This window comes from Salvelinus alpinus, chromosome 26 (genome assembly GCF_045679555.1).
Source record: "Salvelinus alpinus chromosome 26, SLU_Salpinus.1, whole genome shotgun sequence".
NCBI lineage: Eukaryota > Metazoa > Chordata > Actinopteri > Salmoniformes > Salmonidae > Salvelinus > Salvelinus alpinus.
This window is the reverse complement of record NC_092111.1, coordinates 18,619,779-18,640,805: the sequence shown is the minus strand read 5'-3', so window position 1 is coordinate 18,640,805 and position 21,027 is coordinate 18,619,779. Positions and strand designations below refer to the sequence as shown.

The window sequence follows — 21,027 nt, the reverse complement described above, 5'->3', positions numbered from 1 at the left end:
GGGTTTGGCCGGCCGGAAAGTCCTTTTCCCATCGCGTTCCCGTGACTCCTGTGGTGGGCCGGGCGCATGCATTCTGACACGGTAGCCAGGTGTACTGTTTTTCCTTCTGATACATTAGTGTGGCTGGCTTCCGGGTTAAGTGAGCAGTACGGCTTGGCAGGGTCGTGCTTCAGGCGATGCATGGCTCTCGACCTTTGCTTCTCCCGAGTCCATATGGGAGTTGCAGCGATGGGACAAGACTGTAACTATCTATTGGATACCATGAAAAATGCCATGTTATATCTTCCCTGGAGGGCCAATATAAACAAATTGACAAACGGTTTGTTCTAAAATGCTCCCCTAAAGGTAAAGGTAGCTGTTCACAAAAACAACTCACGGGTCTGATGTGCAATATTTCCCAAACAAAACAGTTTATTACATTGTTAGAAAAAACAACAACAGGGAAACACATGTGTACTCGTACTGTACAACTTCTGTATAACATAGATTATCCTATGTTCAAGTGACTGAATGAAAACATGAACTACCAGTATCTGTCTATGGCTCATCATGGTAGTGGACTTTTGCCGTTATTTACTTGTTCATTGATCAATATTGAAAATGAATGATTCCAAAGCGCAGTTTGAGGTTTTGTTATTTGTGAAAGGCTGATCCTCGTACTGGTCATGGTGCTGGTGAGGACATTTTTTATGAATTTATTTAAACAAGGAATTAAACAGTACATGAATAGAAGTAAAATACATACAGTATTTTCCTTTGTGTTAGTTGAAAACTTTGCCCTGTTTGTCAACCTGAATCTGTGGGTATGAATGGAACAACATGTATTTAAACAACATGGCCATTTTAGAAGTTTGTGTAATTTGTCTTTGGGACAGCACTTGGGCCATGATGGGCCACTGATCAGTTGAAAGGCTAGCTTAAAATCAATAGCAGCTGTCTTAGAATGCATAACATCAGATAAGCTCTCTGCACAAAAAACGATGCATCAGTCAAAAAGATGAAAAGCTAGAAAAATATCTATACAGTATTCTAAATTACATTTGCCTTGTCTCTGTTTCTCTTTGGTTCTGTGGTGCGATGAGGGAGACATGTGAAGACTCCCATGTATTACCACTCCTGACCTGGGTACCTCACGTCTGTCTTGCTGCTGCTAGAGATGCAATGTGTTCCGAGCTTCTGTTTGTGTTCCTCACGGCCCCTTGCTGTAGCTGGAGGATTTCTTCCCCCCACTCATCATATAGAGAGGTGGGGGACTGCCTATACAGTTTGAGGGGTCACAATACCCTGGGGCTCCTGTAGCTCCCCTGGAACCAGAGGCACCTGGGCTACCATTAACACCGTCTTTACCGGGAGCTCCATCTTTACCGTCCTTCCCGATGCCAGGGCCGCCAGCCACACCTGAGAGACAAAGGATGAGGGAGATGATGGCAACAGGTACTAAACAACGCCTCGTCATGTCTATGTGTGACCAACTGGGTTCAAACCCAGGTCTCTTGAGCGACACCAGACTGTGTTAGCCTGCTGAGCTAAAGTATTGACATAAACTTGAGGAGCTAAAGATAAGAATGGGGGGAGGGGTGGTGTTACCTTGTGGGCCTGGCTCGCCTGAACTTCCTGGGATTCCCACTCCGTTTTCTCCCTTGTGTCCTGTATCCCCATTTACACCAGCATCCCCTACAGAGAAGAGGAAGACATTTCCTTTCACATGTTGTACATTGACTGTCTGAAATGGGCTATTATCGCCACAGGAGGTATTTATTTGTGTGTTTTTGTTTGTGTGTAGGTGTGTGTGTGCGCGAGTACATGCGTGGGTGTGTGTGTGTCAACAAAAGAGATGCAATTAACAGGATTTATCAGAGAGGGACTTTGCTGTGTTGTCTGATTTAGCCCTGGATGTGAAGGCATGACTCAAGACCATCTACAAAGAACAAACTGTACAAACACACTGTACAAGCTCTTTCAGAGCACTAAGCAGGGTTGGGGAGGTTACTTTCTAAATTTAATATGTTACAGTTACTAGTTACCTGTCCAAAATTGTAATCAGTAACTTTTGGATTATGAAAACTCACTAACGTAATCTGATTACATTCAGTTACCTTTAGATTACTTTCCCCTTAAGAGGCATTATAAGAAGACAAAAGTGTATGTTACAAATTGAACCACGTCTACTGCAGGATAAATCAATGTTAAAGTTTACATAGCTGGCCATATATGGATGTTACATATTACTTTATGGGTTGGATATGTAGGCTTCTTCTAACCCATCACTTTCTACTACATACAGTGGGGAGAACAAGTATTTGATACACTGCCGATTTTGCAGGTTTTCCTACTTACAAAGCATGTAGAGGTCTGTAATTTTTATCATAGGTACACTTCAACTGTGAGAGACGGAATCTAAAACAAAAATCCAGAAAATCACATTGTATGATTTTTAAGTAATTAATTTGCATTTTATTGCATGACATAAGTATTTGATACATCAGAAAAGCAGAACTTAATATTTGGTACAGAAACCTTTGTTTGCAATTACAGAGATCATACGTTTCCTGTAGTTCTTGACCAGGTTTGCACACACTGCAGCAGGGATTTTGGCCCACTCCTCCATACAGACCTTCTCCAGATCCTTCAGGTTTCGGGGCTGTCGCTGGGCAATACGGACTTTCAGCTCCCTCCAAAGATTTTCTATTGGGTTCAGGTCTGGAGACTGGCTAGGCCACTCCGGGACCTTGAGATGCTTCTTACGGAGCCACTCCTTAGTTGCCCTGGCTGTGTGTTGCGGGTCGTTGTCATGCTGGAAGACCCAGCCACGACCCATCTTCAATGCTCTTACTGAGGGAAGGAGGTTGTTGGCCAAGATCTCGCGATACATGGCCCCATCCATCCTCCCCTCAATACGGTGCAGTCGTCCTGTCCCCTTTGCAGAAAAGCATCCCCAAAGAATGATGTTTCCACCTCCATGCTTCACGATTGGGATGATGTTCTTGGGGCTGTACTCATCCTTCTTCTTCCTCCAAACACGGCAAGTGGAGTTTAGACCAAAAAGCTCTATTTTTGTCTCATCAGACCACATGACCTTCTCCCATTCCTCCTCTGGATCATCCAGATGGTCATTGGCAAACTTCAGACGGGCCTGGACATGCGCTGGCTTGAGCAGGGGGACCTTGCGTGCGCTGCAGTATTTTAATCCATGACGGCGTAATGTGTTACTAATGGTTTTCTTTGAGACTGTGGTCCCAGCTCTCTTCAGGTCATTGACCAGGTCCTGTCGTGTAGTTCTGGGTTGATCCCTCACCTTCCTCATGATCATTGATGCCCCACGAGGTGAGATCTTGCATGGAGCCCCAGACCGAGGGTGATTGACCGTCATCTTGAACTTCTTCCATTTTCTAATAATTGCGCCAACAGTTGTTGCCTTCTCACCAAGCTGCTGGCCTATTGTCCTGTAGCCCATCCCAGCCTTGTGCAGGTCTACAATTTTATCCCTGATGTCCTTACACAGCTTTCTGGTCTTGGCCATTGTGGAGAGGTTGGAGTCTGTTTGATTGAGTGTGTGGACAGGTGTCTTTTATACAGTTAACGAGTTGAAACAGGTGCAGTTAATACAGGTAATGAGTGGAGAACAGGAGGGCTTCTTAAAGAAAAACTAACAGGTCTGTGAGAGCCGGAATTCTTACTGGTTGGTAGGTGATCAAATACTTATGTCACACAATAAAATGCAAATTAATTACTTAAAAATCATAGAATGTGATTTTCAGGATTTTTGTTTTAGATTCCGTCTCTTACAGTTGAAGTGTACCTATGATAAAAATTACAGACCTCTACATGCTTTGCAAGTAGGAAAACCTGCAAAATTGTCAGTGTATCAAATACTTGTTCTCCCCACTGTATAACAATACGATTAAGTCATCTCTTTACATTAAAAACCAAAGTCTATCAGAATTCCAGTCATTCTAATAAATGTTATACCCTTTGATCTTCAAGAATAGGACTTGGAAATATGAAAGTATAGATTAGCCAAATTGTTTACCTGAGCATAACCCCAAAACTAAGGACTTATTAGCCAGCCCTACTCTGTTGTTTATGATTTTGTTGTCATGGAGAACGGATTAGGCACATTGATTCGAGTTGAAAAATAAATGCTGTGCTCATGGGTTGGCATGCTTTGAGCACTACTGAAAAGTTCTATTTACATGTGAAAAATGAATGCCATATGCTGCATTTGCTATAGGCCTATTGTTTACCTTTATGTTGGTGACACTTTGATATCTTGATAATATGCAGCTGTTTAAAGGGCAAATCCACAGATGAAACAATTACTACTCCCTTCACAGAACAGCGCAAACTGTCTCTAACCAGAATAGAAAGAGGAGTGGGAGGCCCCGGTGCACAACTGAGCAAGAGGACAAGTACATTAGAGTGTCTAGTTTGAGAAACAGATGCCTCACAAGTCCTCAACTGGCAGCTTCATTAAATAGTACCCGCAAAACACCAGTCTCAACATCAACAGTGAAGAGGTGACTCCGGGATGATTTTTCACTGGCTGTCCGCTGGTTTCAAAAACAATGATTGATAGGCAGCTTAAACTTCTTGAATTCAACCATTATTTGGTTCAAATATAACCATTATTGGGTTCAAATACACATTTAGATTTGTGAACAGCCATCTACAACAACCACAATCCCGTAAAGCTCAAATAGCTAAATGAGAGAGCAGCAGTGTGATTCACATCAAAGCGCTAAGTAGATATCAATAATAAGTGATATCCGTATCGCCGTAGATTACACCACTGATGTTATCCTTACCTCCAAGCGTTTATTCAAGTTGGATAATCTTTGGATGCCGACAGCAGTCATACCATTGGAAGACAGCTTGGACTGTACCCTACAAAAGCCTATATCTGATCTTTTCCTGCGATCCATCAAACCCATTTGGTGTGTCATCATAGTGGTCTCTAACTTCTGGTCAGACTCGCTCAGGTGGAACAAGTTTAAACGTGCGCCTTTTTTCAATGCTGATTTCAATGTCATTGAGAAAACAGAGAAGTGTCCAAATCTCCTTTCTGAATTTAAAAATCATCCTCAAATTAATCATCTAGTTTTTAAAAGTTTCACTAACATGATTACAATATTTTTGCTGGTAATGTAACAGATTACAGTTACCGTTTTTTTGGTAATCCCTTACATGTAACTGATTAGTTACAAAAAAAAGTGTAATCCCTTACATATAACGGATAACATGTAATCCTTTATTCCCCAACCCTGGCACTAAGCTACTGTACTGTGGCGACAATGAACCTGGAGGCCAGACAACGCAGTATTTCTGTACGGGTTTAAATAGAGTGCATCCGTCAGTACGGCTGTGGGCCCTCTACAGAAATACACTATAATGGACAAATAGAAGGCCTAAGTATTTGTACTGTGTCTATACTTTTGTGGTTGTAGTTTCTATGTTCACTACCGTACACAATGAAATGGCCATTTCCAAGATGGCCGAAGTATTCCATTGGAATGATCAGTTCATTATACATTTCACCTTTATCTAGCAAGTTATTGATACATAATTCCCCCGTTATCTTTGATCATCTTTGGGTATCCACTTAGTCCTACCTTGTTTTCCAGGTGTGCCTGGTAACCCAAAGTATCCAGGTGGTCCCTTCATTCCCATCAGTCCCCTGGGACCGGCCTCTCCTGCAGTCCCTGCTGGGCCCGGTGGACCTGCGGGGCCCCGCAGTCCTGCCATTCCAGGGGCCCCGATCGCTGCTGGTTTCTTTAGGACCTCTTTCTTAAACTCTGCTAAGTGTTCTAGATGGAGAGAATTTCTCAAATGTCAGTTGAACAAAGCGCCCTACATGGCAGTCTGCCTTAAATGATTGTTACAGTGTGTAGGCTACACAATATTCACGTACCTTCAACAATTGCTGAGCATACTTCGCGAAGTTTGATATCATTCATTTTAGGACCCTATTGGATTTGGAAGGGTGAAAAGTATATTAATTAACACCAGTGTGTATTACAGTCGTCCTTCAATTGCTTGGAAAAAGTTAATTACAGGTAGGCCTCTAGGCCCAGGTTAAAGGTAATTACAGGTAGGCCTCTAGGCCCAGGTTAAAGGTAATTACAGGTAGGCCTCTAGGCCCAGGTTAAAGGTAATTACAGGTAGGCCTCTAGGCCCAGGTTAAAGGTACTTACAGGTAAGCCTCTAGGCCCAAGTTAAAAGTAATTACAGGTAGGCCTCTAGGCCCATGTTAAATGCAATTACAAGTAGGCCTCTAGGCTCAGGTTAAAGGTACTTACAGGTAAGCCTCTAGGCCCAGGTTAAAAGTAATTACAGGTAGGCCTCTAGGCCCAGGTTAAAGGTAATTACAGGTAGGCCTCTAGGCCCAGGTTAAAGGTACTCACAGGTAGGCCTCTGGGCCCAGGTTAAAGGTACTTACAGGTAGTCCTCTAGGCCCAGGTGATCCATGTAACCCTCTCTCTCCCTCCAGTCCATTGGCTCCCTGGGGACCGGTCAAACCCTCATGACCCGGCTGCCCTGGTCTACCATTTTCCCCGGTATATCCCCTCATGCCCTTCTCTCCAACCTAGACGTAAGTGGACAACACAACACGACTTGTTACACCATACAGAATTAAATTATTCCATCAACCAACCAACCAATCCACCAATTAATTAACCAACCAATCAACCAATCAATTAAACTGTGACATTGTTCTGTACCTCTCCTTTGATTCCAGGAACACCAGAAGGACCCTATAAAACAACAATAATTGACTGAATTAGGACCATTGTAGTCACTACAAATACAGGGGAATACTAAAGCTAGATCAAATGTATCTCTCAGTAGAACATATACCTGGTCTCCTTTGACTCCAGAATCGCCTGTAAGACCTGGATCACCCTGTGGACAGCAGTAAGATTGTCAATACAGATACTGTATCTTACAAAAGAATACTGTCTCATTGTTCACATGATATATGGTATTGATGTGAATCCATGGACTTACTTCACTTCCCTTTGGGCCAGTGGGACCAATAGGACCCTAGGAACAAGACACAGGAAATCAGAAGTCATTCAAACACCTTAATCTACAAACTGACAACTATTACTAAAACAATAAACTACTACACATCAGGACTCACTTGGTCTCCCTTGTATCCAGTGTGACCCTTCAGTCCCTTTTCACCAGTGTCACCTTTGTCCCCTTTGTCACCCTGCATGCCTGTATCACCTGTGACCCCCACTGGTCCCTGCTTTCCGGTCTCGCCCTGGGGAGAGTGAAGCAGGATCAATAAGACTCATGGTTATCATTAAAGGTCATCTAATAATTGTGGGTTTAAGTTTAGCTGTCAGCTCATTGTTACAGTCAGACAGGGATTGTTATTGATGAGCAGTATGCATGACAATCATAGTTGAATATATGAATAAAAAATGACTACTGTATTGTAGATTTAATAACAGACTATTATAAACTGTTGAAATTGAATAAAATTTAAATAATTGTCAACTTACAGTAGTTCCTTTGTCACCTGGTTTTCCATCTTCTCCTGCTGGTCCAGTTGCCCCCTAAACAAACAATATAGTATTTTTAAGCATCTTCAGCACCATCAGTAGAATATGGATCCACAATCATGGCTAGCAGTGTTGAGTGATAGTAAACACTTAAGTGTGAAATTTGATACTCACTGTTTTCCCAGGAACTCCGATTGATCCTACTGGTCCGTCAGCTCCTGTGTCACCCTGCACAAAAAACATACTGTTTACAATAGACAAACACAAGGAATGAAACTGTATCCAAGACACGCACGCACACAGACACACACACATTTTACCTTGGCACCTCCAGCTCCAACCAGCCCCTGCTTTCCTGGGAAGCCCTGCAGAAACAACACACAGGATATCCTCAGAATACCGTACGTGTTATTTTTGAGAGCATTACAACATAAGGGATGGACTACTTCCTTGTTGTGTTGTTTCTGTTGATTCTGTTTCCCCTGCTATGACCTCTGACCCGTATAAATGTTTTATTAATCTGGTCTGCAGTGTGGTTTGACTGGAAGGCAACCAACCGCTCTATTGATTTTCATAGCTTTTGCTTTCCTTTTAAGACCAACAAAAGGTAATCTAATTTATAATTATATTCTTAGATTAATTATAATTATTTTATACAAACGTCAATGATTAATATTAGACTCACTGGAATTCCGACGATACCCCTGATTCCTACAGTCCCAGGAACGCCAGCTCCTCCCTGTTGGAAAGATGACAGGTATGTTCACAGGATAACAGATTGATTTCTTGACAGATCGTGTAAGCCTGGATATATTCTCTTTATTTAAACTGTACTAACTAAGTATACTAAACTATATATACAGTTGAAGTTGGAAGTTTACATACACTTAGGTTGGAGTTAATAAAACTCGTTTTTCAACCACTCCACAAGTTTCTTGTTAATAAACTATAGTTTTGGCATGTCAGTTAGGACATCTACTTTGTGCATGACACAAGTAATTCTTCCAACAATTGTTTACAGACAGATTATTTCACTTATAATTCACTGTATCACAATTCCAGTGGGTCAGACGTTTACATACACTAAGTTGACTGTGCCTTTAAATAGCTTGGAAAATTCCAGAAAATTATGTCATGGCTTTAGAAGCTTCTGATAGGCTAATTGACATAATTTGAGTCAATTGGAGGTATACCTGTGGATGCATTTGAAGGCCTACCTTCAAACTCAGTGCCTCTTTGCTTGACGTCATGAGAAAATCAAAAGAAATCAGCCAAGACCTCAGAAAAATAATTGTGGACCTCCACAAGTCTGGTTCATCCTTGGGAGCAATTTACAAACACCTGATGGTTCCACGTTCATCTGTCCAAACAATAGTACGCAAGTATAAACAACGTGGGACCCCGCAGCCGTCCTACCGCTCAGGAAGGAGACGCATTCTGTCTCCTAGAGATGAATGTACTTTGGTGCGAAAAGTGCAAATCTATCCCAGAACAACACCAAAGGACCTTGTGAAGATGCTGGAGGAAACAGGCACAAAAGTATCTATATCCACAGTAAAACAAGTCCTATATCGACATAACCTGAAAGGCCACACAGATAGGAAGAAGCCACTGCTTCAAAACCGCCATAAAAAGCCAGACCACGGTTTGCAACTGCACATGGAGACAAAGATCGTACTTTTTGGATAAATGTCCTCTGGTCTGATGAAACAAAAATAGAACTGTTTGGCCATAATGACCATCGTTATGTTTGGAGGAAAAGGGGGATGCTTGCAAGCCGAAGAACACCATCCCAACCATGAAGCACGGGGGTGGCAGCATCATGTTGTAGGGGTGCTTTGCTGCAGGAGGGACTGGTGTACTTCACAAAATAGATGGCATCGTGAGGCAGGAAAATTATGTGGATATATTGAAGCAACATCTCAAGATATCAGTCAGGAAGTTAAAGCTTGGTCGCAAATGATTCTTCCAAATGGACAATGACCCCAATCATACTTCCAAAGTATGGCAAAATGACTTAACGACAACAAAGTCAAGGCATTGGAGTGGCCATCGAAAAGCCCTGAACTCAATCCTAAAGAAAATGTGTTGGCAGAACTGAAAAAGCTTGTGCGAGCAAGGAGGCCTGCAAACCTGACTCAGTTACACCAGCTCTGTCAGGAGGAATGGGCCAAAATTCACCCAACTTATTGTGGGAAGCTTGTGGAAGGCTACCCAAAACTTAAGACCCAAGTTAAACAATTTTAAGGCAATGCTACCAAATACTAATAGAGTGTATGTAAACTTCTGACCCACTGGGAATGTGATGAAAGAAATAAAAGCTGAAATAAATAATTGTCTTTACTGTTATTCTTACATTCCACATTCTTAAAATAAAGTGGTGATCCAAACTGACCTAAGACAGGACAATTTTACTCGGGTCAAATGTCAGCAATTGTGATAAACTGAGTTTAAATGTATTTGGTTAAGGTGTATGTAAACTTCCGACTTCAACTGTATGTACAGTAAGTAGCCATAAAACGTAGACTGACCTTAGCTCCATCCACTCCAGGGAGTCCATCCATGCCGTCTGCCCCAGGAGTACCCTGTAATCACAGTTCATCATTGACCACAACAACAACAACAGCAACAAAACCTCAGCGTCATAACCACACTCATAAAAAATAAGAGCAATGTTACACAGTATGAATTGTTCAGGTCAATCTAACTATACAACTAACACTACAAAAGGATCCTGCATCCATCTGATGACTTATTAGTAAGGAAATAAGTTCAATTTATGTTGTATTGTTTGTTTACTCACAGTGTCTCCCTTTGCACCAACAGGACCCTGATCTCCCTGAGGACCGATGGCTCCCTGAGAAACGCCCATGCAATTAACCATGCAACAATTTAGGTGAACAGAAAGGCTTGGAACAAAACCATATTTAGAAAGCCCAGTAAAAACACTAGAGATACTGTAGAAGAGAGGAGATACTCACATCATCACCTTTTTCTCCCTCCAGACCCTGACGTCCACGAATGCCCTCCATACCCTAACAGAAAACAAGTAGTCACTACAGAACATAATGGCAGACATTTTGTAAAACACCGTTCAGTCCTAGGTAATGTCAACCACAGTCTGTCCTCCAGTCATTGATTGAAAATGGCAGTTATAATTGACTGAGTTGATTAAATGAGTAGTGCTTACAGGAGAACCCGGTGGTCCGGTGGGTCCTGGGATGCCGTTGAAACCAGGGGGACCCTGAGAGGAGGAGAGAACACGGATAGTGAGTTTTAGACCCTAAACACTAAAGTAGAACATTTACAAGACTTGTAGTAAATATTGTCTTAAACCCTTACCCTGTCTCCTTTATCTCCAGAACTACCAGGAAAACCAACACTACCTCTTTGTCCCTGGAATGCATTACAGATGTGAAAATGTATTATATTTAATAGGATTCACAGTGATGCACAGCAAAAACAATAAACAGTTATAAATGGCTGGTTGTACGACCAATTTGACTTGAAGCAAAAAATCTTATGTATCATCTCTGAATGTGCATTTTTTGCTTTAGGCAGAAATCCTATGTAACATTATAGTATGCTCAAAATACCCATTTCCATTAGAGGCAGAAATGTCGGCATTCTCATTACCTATGTTCTGCTTGGAACAGGAAAAAATAGGTGTAGAAAATACAAAACAAGCGACTGGGATTTTCGATATCAGACAGTGAAGTAGAATGTCAGCCTGTATGTGTTGGTATATTTCAGAACAAGGACGGTTCTTACATCATCTCCCATCTTGCCTGTTAGGCCCTGCACCCCAGATGGTCCTGGCTCACCCTGTGGATTAGCAACATAGGAAAAACACAAATACTCACATCTAGCGATTTGTGTGCTTGAATAATCACCCTAAGCACCCAATGTACTTAAGCGCATTGTCAAACATCACACTTTTTCACTAAACATTAGAATTGATTGCTTGTCATACCTTTTGTCCAGCTTCCCCTGCAGCTCCATTGTCACCTGGTAATCCCGTGTGTCCCTGGAGATGACATAACAATCCAGTTCAGACTGAATAGCATCAACTACCAGAAGCTCACATTGGTGGTTCATACAGTGATTTTCCTCCCACAATGTAAAGCGCTTTGAGCGTCTGGATAAGTCATACATAAATCCATTCAATGATCAGATACTGGTATCAGAGAAAACCAATGGCCACAATGGTGTGAATAATGATACGGGATCTGGTGCCCAAAGCCAGGTATGTATTTCATTCAGTGTCTGTCACTAAGATTCCTCACCTTCATCCCTGATAGCCCTGGGTTTCCCTGTGGTCCAGCTGGACAGGCAGCAGGGCACTGCCGACAAACGTAGACAGACACAGATATTCCATTATCACTACACCTGCAGGGGGGCTCACCTCCTCGATAGCCACTGACTGAAGAACACTATAGCTACCAATGTTCCACATGCAGATTTGTCAGAATGAAATGGCAGCAACAACAACAGTGTCTAAGGGAAGTGTGAATTAAGCTGAAGTGTAGTTATTACAACAACAGTGTCTAAGGGAAGTGTGAATTAAGCTGAAGTGTAGTTATTACAACAACAGTGTCTAAGGGAAGTGTGAATTAAGCTGAAGTGTAGTTATTACAACAACAGTGTCTAAGGGAAGTGTGAATTAAGCTGAAGTGTAGTTATTACAACAACAGTGTCTAAGGGAAGTGTGAATTAAGCTGAAGTGTAGTTATTACAACAACAGTGTCTAAGGGAAGTGTGAATTAAGCTGAAGTGTAGTTATTACAACAACAGTGTCTAAGGGAAGTGTGAATTAAGCTGAAGTGTAGTTATTACAACAACAGTGTCTAAGGGAAGTGTGAATTAAGCTGAAGTGTAGTTATTACAACAACAGTGTCTAAGGGAAGTGTGAATTAAGCTGAAGTGTAGTTATTACAACAACAGTGTCTAAGGGAAGTGTGAATTAAGCTGAAGTGTAGTTATTACAACAACAGTGTCTAAGGGAAGTGTGAATTAAGCTGAAGTGTAGTTATTACAACAACAGTGTCTAAGGGAAGTGTGAATTAAGCTGAAGTGTAGTTATTACAACAACAGTGTCTAAGGGAAGTGTGAATTAAGCTGAAGTGTAGTTATTACAACAACAGTGTCTAAGGGAAGTGTGAATTAAGCTGAAGTGTAGTTATTACAACAACAGTGTCTAAGGGAAGTGTGAATTAAGCTGAAGTGTAGTTATTACAACAACAGTGTCTAAGGGAAGTGTGAATTAAGCTGAAGTGTAGTTATTACAACAACAGTGTCTAAGGGAAGTGTGAATTAAGCTGAAGTGTAGTTATTACAACAACAGTGTCTAAGGGAAGTGTGAATTAAGCTGAAGTGTAGTTATTACAACAACAGTGTCTAAGGGAAGTGTGAATTAAGCTGAAGTGTAGTTATTACAACAACAGTGTCTAAGGGAAGTGTGAATTAAGCTGAAGTGTAGTTATTACAACAACAGTGTCTAAGGGAAGTGTGAATTAAGCTGAAGTGTAGTTATTACAACAACAGTGTCTAAGGGAAGTGTGAATTAAGCTGAAGTGTAGTTATTACAACAACAGTGTCTAAGGGAAGTGTGAATTAAGCTGAAGTGTAGTTATTACAACAACAGTGTCTAAGGGAAGTGTGAATTAAGCTGAAGTGTAGTTATTACAACAACAGTGTCTAAGGGAAGTGTGAATTAAGCTGAAGTGTAGTTATTACAACAACAGTGTCTAAGGGAAGTGTGAATTAAGCTGAAGTGTAGTTATTACAACAACAGTGTCTAAGGGAAGTGTGAATTAAGCTGAAGTGTAGTTATTACAACAACAGTGTCTAAGGGAAGTGTGAATTAAGCTGAAGTGTAGTTATTACAACAACAGTGTCTAAGGGAAGTGTGAATTAAGCTGAAGTGTAGTTATTACAACAACAGTGTCTAAGGGAAGTGTGAATTAAGCTGAAGTGTAGTTATTACAACAACAGTGTCTAAGGGAAGTGTGAATTAAGCTGAAGTGTAGTTATTACAACAACAGTGTCTAAGGGAAGTGTGAATTAAGCTGAAGTGTAGTTATTACAACAACAGTGTCTAAGGGAAGTGTGAATTAAGCTGAAGTGTAGTTATTACAACAACAGTGTCTAAGGGAAGTGTGAATTAAGCTGAAGTGTAGTTATTACAACAACAGTGTCTAAGGGAAGTGTGAATTAAGCTGAAGTGTAGTTATTACAACAACAGTGTCTAAGGGAAGTGTGAATTAAGCTGAAGTGTAGTTATTACAACAACAGTGTCTAAGGGAAGTGTGAATTAAGCTGAAGTGTAGTTATTACAACAACAGTGTCTAAGGGAAGTGTGAATTAAGCTGAAGTGTAGTTATTACAACAACAGTGTCTAAGGGAAGTGTGAATTAAGCTGAAGTGTAGTTATTACAACAACAGTGTCTAAGGGAAGTGTGAATTAAGCTGAAGTGTAGTTATTACAACAACAGTGTCTAAGGGAAGTGTGAATTAAGCTGAAGTGTAGTTATTACAACAACAGTGTCTAAGGGAAGTGTGAATTAAGCTGAAGTGTAGTTATTACAACAACAGTGTCTAAGGGAAGTGTGAATTAAGCTGAAGTGTAGTTATTACAACAACAGTGTCTAAGGGAAGTGTGAATTAAGCTGAAGTGTAGTTATTACAACAACAGTGTCTAAGGGAAGTGTGAATTAAGCTGAAGTGTAGTTATTACAACAACAGTGTCTAAGGGAAGTGTGAATTAAGCTGAAGTGTAGTTATTACAACAACAGTGTCTAAGGGAAGTGTGAATTAAGCTGAAGTGTAGTTATTACAACAACAGTGTCTAAGGGAAGTGTGAATTAAGCTGAAGTGTAGTTATTACAACAACAGTGTCTAAGGGAAGTGTGAATTAAGCTGAAGTGTAGTTATTACAACAACAGTGTCTAAGGGAAGTGTGAATTAAGCTGAAGTGTAGTTATTACAACAACAGCAGACCCGGTGAAAGTTGGTTTAACCCTGAGAAAGATGATAAAAAGAGACTCACATCATCCCCACTCCCCTCAGCTTTTCCATCCCCAGGTGGTCCCTTAAAAACAACAGAGTGAGTGACACAGTACATATCTCTATGGAGTGACATCTTAAACAGAGTGTAGATGTCCACAAACACTACAGCAAAGATCTCCAGTGTTTGAGGCTGTGCAATAAATGTCCATTAATGCAGAAGTGATACTGATTATCACTCTGCGTCAGGGTTAAGATGCCACCCTAAAAGTCGGAGAGAACTCTTATGACAATATTGATCAAATAAATAATTAGGTTAATTCATGAGAAAGACCAAAGAGACAAAGCCACAGAGAGGAACATCGGACAAGACTCCAAGTCGGAAAAACAGAGGTCAATTCACACAGGATACAGATGTTGAATTCACCAATTTCAGGTTAGATCCAGAAGTTAGAGGTTAGTATCAGTACTTACCACAGGTCCAGGTGGTCCTGGTAGACCAGCAGGACCAGGGAGACCCAGATCCCCTCTAGGCCCAGGGGGACCCTGATAACAATATGGACTGTTACAGACATGAAACACACATGTCCTACTAGACACTGAAAAGTCTGACATATCAGTAATGCATGTTACAAAATCGTCCACAGACTATCAAAAGGAACAATGAAGTGCACTATGACTGCTACGACACGTAATGCAGAATTCCGAACATATCCTGTATGTTTTTATTGCTGGATGTGTTCTGTTTAACCAGTCATTACTATAGTCATTACTATGTGATCCTTATTTGAACACTGACCTCAGGCCCAATGTTCCCATCGTCTCCTGGAGTTCCTGCTTTCCCAGGCAGGCCCTGTAGGGAGCGACATACTCAAGTTATGTGATTATTCTATAGCCCGTTAGTAGGGCTCGATTAAAATACTGTATGCTGTCTTAATGCTGTTTAGAACACGGGGAGAAGATGATGTGAAGATGTTGAAGAGTTGGTAGTACATACGGGGGGTCCAACTGTCTCAGGGCCCTGGGAAATGAGAGAAAAAGCGATCAGCTACGTCATGTTATTTAGCTATAGAAATGAAGTGGACTGACATGTTCCATGGCTTGACGGCTGTAAATTCAGCAAAATGTCCCCATTAATATATAATGATCTAAAAATAGTGAATACTTACGGGAGAGCCTGCTGGTCCAGGAAAACCTTGAAGTCCCTGTTATTAGACACAGAACAGTATAATATTAGTTAACATTGTCCCTGCTGTTAAAGTTATTAGCAACATATTGTTTCTTTAGTAGGTTCCGGGAAGAAAAATAACTCACTCTCTCGCCCACAGGTCCTCTTGGGCCCATTGAACCAGGCACTCCCTTCATTAAAAAGAGGAGAAATCCTTGATCTACAAACTAAAACATTCTCTCTCCCTTAGTTTGAATTCTAATAATATCAGTTGAGTGGTGGAAAGATGCTGTAAACGGTTCAATGGCCAAAGCTAATACACAAGGTGATAGAGAACAACCCTGTCTTGCTCCACAAGGCAAAATAGAGACTGTGTGGTACAGGTAGTGTGTGTGGTACAGGTAGTGTGTGTGGTACAGGTAGTGTGTGTGGTACAGGCTGAGTGTGTGACAGGTAGTGTGTGTGGTACAGGTAGTGTGTGTGGTAAAGGTAGTGTGTGTGTGGTACAGGCTGAGTGTGTGACAGGTAGTGTGTGTGGTACAGGCTGAGTGTGTGACAGGTAGGGTGTGTGGTACAGGTTGAGTGTGGTACAGGTAGTGTGTGTGGTACAGGTAGTGTGTGTGGTACAGGTTGAGTGTGTGGTACAGGTAGTGTGTGTGGTACAGGTAGTGTGTGTGGTACAGGTAGTGTGTGTGGTACAGGTTGAGTGGGTGACAGGCTATGTGTGTTGTGTGTGGTACAGTAGGAAGTAGTGATACTTACAGAAGCTCCTGGTAAGCCAGACAGGCCTCTCTGTCCAGGCAAACCGATCTCCCCCTGGTCACCTTTGGCCCCCTGAGTTACAGACACAACAGACAGCTGAGTTACAGACACAACAGATGGCTGAGTTACAGACACAACAGACGGCTGAGTTACAGACACAACAGATGGCTGAGTTACAGACACAACAGATGGCTGAGTTACAGACACAACAGACGGCTGAGTTACAGACACAACCAAAGCCACACATAGCAGACACAACAAAAGCTAAGTATTGCTCTGTACACAAAGAAATCTGACAAACAGCTTTATTATCCATCTGCATTGCTCGTCACCGTTGCTAAGATACACCGTGGCAGTGCCGGTCAGCGTTAAACTTAATCAATGAAAGATGTGCAATTTTCATCAGGACAGACAGAAAGAGAGATAAGGGGAAGGCAGGGTGGAGGAGAGAACACTGATCTATTTTTGCAGCTAAATTGATTGTAAGTAATGACATAGGTTGAGCTGCAGGATGGAAACAAAGAGTTAAATACATACTTAGAGAATGAAACACATTTAATAATATGGCATATCCTACTTACAGTAGTGCCAGCACTGCCAGGTGAACCTGGAAGGCCCTGCAAGTAAAAAGAAAGACATTGGTTATCCGTTCTAGTCATTGAGAATAGAGAATCAAGAAAAGTGTTTACTGTCTGTCGAAGATGCAGTTTGAGGCAATATCCAGCATGGTAAATGACATAATGCGATGGTTCATTTTTCATTCATTTTTCATTCTATATGTAGTTTGGATGGGGTGGATAGACTTACATCTCTCCCGTCTCTGCCATCCTCTCCGTGTGGCCCCCGGGGCCCCTCAGGGCCAGTGGGACCAAGAGGGCCAGGGACAGGCTTGGGGTCAGGCTGGAGGGTGAAGAGACAACACAGTCGATGAGTACATGACAAGGACTGAAGGCCACTCCAGCCAGAGTTTGATTGGGCCACTAAGGTAACAAAGCATCGAGTCAATCAGACAACAGAGCATTGAGGTAGATTATTTGCCCCAAAAACACCAAGAAAAAAGAAGGTAGAAAAGATAAATACCTCAGCATTGGCATACATCTGAAGAAGCAAGAGAAATGAGAAACATGTAGAGTTAGTGAAGAAGTCACACCACCTTCACCCAAAGTGTCAGGAGAAGCTAAAGCACCTGTCCAAAAACAATAGCTGTGAGCAGAATCATATAGGCTCTATCTATGGCTCTGGCTGTGAGCATATCATGCTGTCATTGACATAAGGAACCCCATAGTAAACCTATAGTCCCTGTAGTATTACAGTCCCCCTGTACCATTTTAGTGTTGGCGTACTGAAAAGATACTGCTGTACGCAGAAAAGTTACCCTCAAAGCTAGAGGGAATAGACCATTGTCAAATTGATAGACATATTTGCATCATAAAGACAGACGGGAGCTTTTCATTCTGCAGTCTATGGGACAATAGGACTCTGCCCACTCATAACAGCATGTACTCTAATCTACAATTCTGACCCGAGGAGTCAGACTTGAATATGCTGCCAAAATGGAACCACTTTATGAAATGTGTCTAGTCCAAATTGAGAGTGAGAGGTGCCAGTATTCTCTCTGTATGAATGAAGTGCTTATTTGACATATTTATTGTAGTCATGGCACTCCTACAATGGTAGAACAGGCCATCCTATCTCTTCACAATTTTGCAGGTGCAGATTCACAGAAGCCAGTTAGTGAAAGTTATGTTGCTGGTCAATATGAACCTAAAACCAAAGCAAGTAAAGGCCACGTGGAGCCAAGGTTGTTGTTGTTACCTCTATGGCAGGCAGCTCCTGGCAGTTCTCTCTATTGGCTCTCTTTGGGTCGCAATGGATCAGCATCCACTGGAGTTCAAACTAGAATGAGACAATGGCCTGAGATTGATCATTTAACAAAGCATAGAATAGCATGGCATGGTTTAACATAACGTAACCTAACATTTTTCAACTTCAATCAAATATTGGGGAACCAATACCAATACCTTCTCAACCTTAGCCTGATCCCAGATCTGTTTGTGCGGTCTTGCCAACTCATATGGTTATTGTCATCCCAAACAATGACCACAACTGTTGGCAACACAGCACAAACCAATCTGGGACCAGGCTATCCCTGCCCCACTCACCACAACAGAAGCATCAGCGTCAACGTCCAGCCTCCCAATAAGTGTATCTCCCTCGGTGTTGACGGGGCCTTTCCCCTTGATGGGCTTCTTGTCCACGGGCTGACAGTCCACATACAGGGTGACCTGGTCTCTCTCCACCCCAATCATCATCTGTAAGGATATGCTATAGGGTTACTGTTGTTGAATCCCGGGGCCATCGTAGTTCATGTCATTGGGAGACTGATAGCTAAATAAACAAGTTTTTAAATTGCTAATTTGGTAATCAGTCACTAAATACATTGTACCAGGTGTAGGGTTGCACATTTCCAGTAACATTCTCAAAATTCCCTGATTATTCCTTCCTGATTCCAGGAATCTTCCATCCGAGATTTCTGGAAAAACGGGGCATTTTTGGATAGTTACTAGATTTTGCAATGTGAACCAGGAGTACCATCAGTCAATCCATCACCTTGTGCCACTTGGTGTTGAACAACACAGAGAGCCCTGGGAAGGTGACGGTCTGCAGGTTGCCATCCTGGCCCATCAGGAAGTACTCCAGCGCTTGCTGGTCTCCATTTAGCCTGAGCCCCGCCTGCTTCCGTCCGTCCTCGTCCACTACCTGCCACACGTTCCACACCTTGTTCACCGTGTTCTTGATCATACGGAATGTGACCATGACGGAGTACTCGTCGGGGAAACCCCGGGGGAAATTGAGCCTGGGTGGAGAAGAACAGAAGATGAAAATGAAGATAAAGATGGGTGAGAGAGGGAGGAGGAGAGGAAAGGGTTGATACATGAAGGAGTCCTCAACAGGGAAGGCCCTAGGGAAGTTCATCCTCAGTGGGAGAAGGATGGATGGACAGAAGAAAGGGTTAAAACGCATCTTTACAAAATCGTCATTTGAATCATTCTCATAAAGAATGCAGTTTAGTTAGAGTCATAGAGAAGAGGGCACCGAGAGCGACGTTTCGCAGTGGGTAAAAAAAAGCAGCTTTCCATCACACACAGTTTGGTTCTATGATTTCAGATCTGTAACGTTGGCTATTGTCAAAGACACTCATCATCACAAAGCAGAGGTAAAACTGCTGCAGGCCACGATCACAAACTGAAACTGTCCGCCGCCATTGTCGCACCCCCTATTACCAGCCTGTTCAACCTCTCCTTCGTATCATCTGAGATCCCCAAGGATTGGAAAGCTGCCGCGGTCATCCCCCTCTTCAAAGGGGGAGACACCCTGGACCCAAACTGTTACAGACCTATATCCATCCTGCCCTGCCTATCTAAGGTCTTCGAAAGCCAAGTCAACAAACAGATCACTGACCATCTCGAATCCCACCGTACCTTCTCCGCTGTGCAATCCGGTTTCCGAGCTGGTCACGGGTGCACCTCAGCCACGCTCAAGGTACTAAACGATATCATAACCGCCATCGATAAAAGACAGTACTGTGCAGCCGTCTTCATCGACCTGGCCAAGGCTTTCGACTCTGTCAATCACCATATTCTTATCGGCAGACTCAGTAGCCTCGGTTTTTCTAATGACTGCCTTGCCTGGTTCACCAACTACTTTGCAGAAAGAGTTCAGTGTGTCAAATCGGAGGGCATGTTGTCCGGTCCTCTGGCAGTCTCTATGGAGGTACCACAGGGTTAAATTCTCGGGCCGACTCTTTTCTCTGTATATATCAATGATGTTGCTCTTGCTGCGGGCGATTCCCTGATCCACCTCTACGCAGACGACACCATTCTGTATACTTCTGGCCCTTCCTTGGACACTGTGCTATCTAACCTCCAAACGAGCTTCAATGCCATACAACACTCCTTCCGTGGCCTCCAACTGCTCTTAAACGCTAGTAAAACCAAATGCATGCTTTTCAACCGTTCGCTGCCTGCACCCGCACGCCCGACTAGCTTCACCACCCTGGACGGTTCCGACCTAGAATATGTGGACATCTATAAGTACCTAGGTGTCTGGCTAGACTGCAAACTCTCCTTCCAGACTCATATCAAACATCTCCAATCCAAAATCAAATCTAGAGTCGGCTTTCTATTTCGCAACAAAGCCTCCTTCACTCACGCCGCCAAACTTACCCTAGTAAAACTGACTATCCTACCGATCCTCGACTTCGGCGATGTCATCTACAAAATAGCTTCCAATACTCTACTCAGCAAACTGGATGCAGTTTATCACAGTGCCATCCGTTTTGTTACTAAAGCACCTTATACGACCCACCACTGCGACCTGTATGCCCTAGTCGGCTGGCCCTCGCTACATGTTCGTCGTCAGACCCACTGGCTCCAGGTCATCTACAAGGCTATGCTAGGTAAAGTGCCGCCTTATCTCAGTTCACTGGTCACGATGGCTACACCCACCCGTAGCACGCGCTCCAGCAGGTGTATCTCACTGATCATCCCTAAAGCCAAAACCTCATTTGGACGCCTTTCC

The 21,027-nt window shown here is 42.6% G+C and overlaps 1 protein-coding gene across 2 annotated transcripts in view; it reads right to left on the bottom strand.

The window, feature by feature from the left end:
• Positions 1-386: 386 nt before the first annotated feature.
• Positions 387-21,027, bottom strand: part of LOC139554865 (collagen alpha-1(IX) chain-like) — a 31,361-nt gene continuing 10,720 nt past the window's right edge. Inside the window, exons 5-38 of one of the 2 annotated variants that reach the window (XM_071368084.1) lie at positions 19,057-19,303; positions 18,609-18,758; positions 18,262-18,342; positions 17,527-17,544; positions 17,254-17,346; positions 17,028-17,063; positions 16,447-16,518; positions 15,831-15,875; positions 15,686-15,721; positions 15,514-15,537; positions 15,316-15,369; positions 14,991-15,062; positions 14,560-14,601; positions 11,798-11,854; positions 11,485-11,538; positions 11,283-11,336; positions 10,854-10,907; positions 10,702-10,755; positions 10,493-10,546; positions 10,315-10,368; positions 10,043-10,096; positions 8,197-8,250; positions 7,832-7,876; positions 7,686-7,739; positions 7,512-7,565; positions 7,142-7,267; positions 7,006-7,041; positions 6,856-6,900; positions 6,720-6,752; positions 6,437-6,583; positions 5,909-5,963; positions 5,610-5,804; positions 1,588-1,674; positions 387-1,398 (exon numbers count right to left, since the gene is read on the bottom strand). In XM_071368084.1, coding sequence (XP_071224185.1) covers positions 1,190-1,398; positions 1,588-1,674; positions 5,610-5,804; positions 5,909-5,963; positions 6,437-6,583; positions 6,720-6,752; positions 6,856-6,900; positions 7,006-7,041; positions 7,142-7,267; positions 7,512-7,565; positions 7,686-7,739; positions 7,832-7,876; positions 8,197-8,250; positions 10,043-10,096; positions 10,315-10,368; positions 10,493-10,546; positions 10,702-10,755; positions 10,854-10,907; positions 11,283-11,336; positions 11,485-11,538; positions 11,798-11,854; positions 14,560-14,601; positions 14,991-15,062; positions 15,316-15,369; positions 15,514-15,537; positions 15,686-15,721; positions 15,831-15,875; positions 16,447-16,518; positions 17,028-17,063; positions 17,254-17,346; positions 17,527-17,544; positions 18,262-18,342; positions 18,609-18,758; positions 19,057-19,303 — 2,545 coding nt within the window. In that variant the 3' untranslated portion in view covers positions 387-1,189. The remainder of the gene's footprint in view (positions 1,399-1,587; positions 1,675-5,609; positions 5,805-5,908; positions 5,964-6,436; positions 6,584-6,719; positions 6,753-6,855; positions 6,901-7,005; positions 7,042-7,141; positions 7,268-7,511; positions 7,566-7,685; positions 7,740-7,831; positions 7,877-8,196; positions 8,251-10,042; positions 10,097-10,314; positions 10,369-10,492; positions 10,547-10,701; positions 10,756-10,853; positions 10,908-11,282; positions 11,337-11,484; positions 11,539-11,797; positions 11,855-14,559; positions 14,602-14,990; positions 15,063-15,315; positions 15,370-15,513; positions 15,538-15,685; positions 15,722-15,830; positions 15,876-16,446; positions 16,519-17,027; positions 17,064-17,253; positions 17,347-17,526; positions 17,545-18,261; positions 18,343-18,608; positions 18,759-19,056; positions 19,304-21,027) is intronic. The other variant, XM_071368085.1, reaches the window with a different exon arrangement.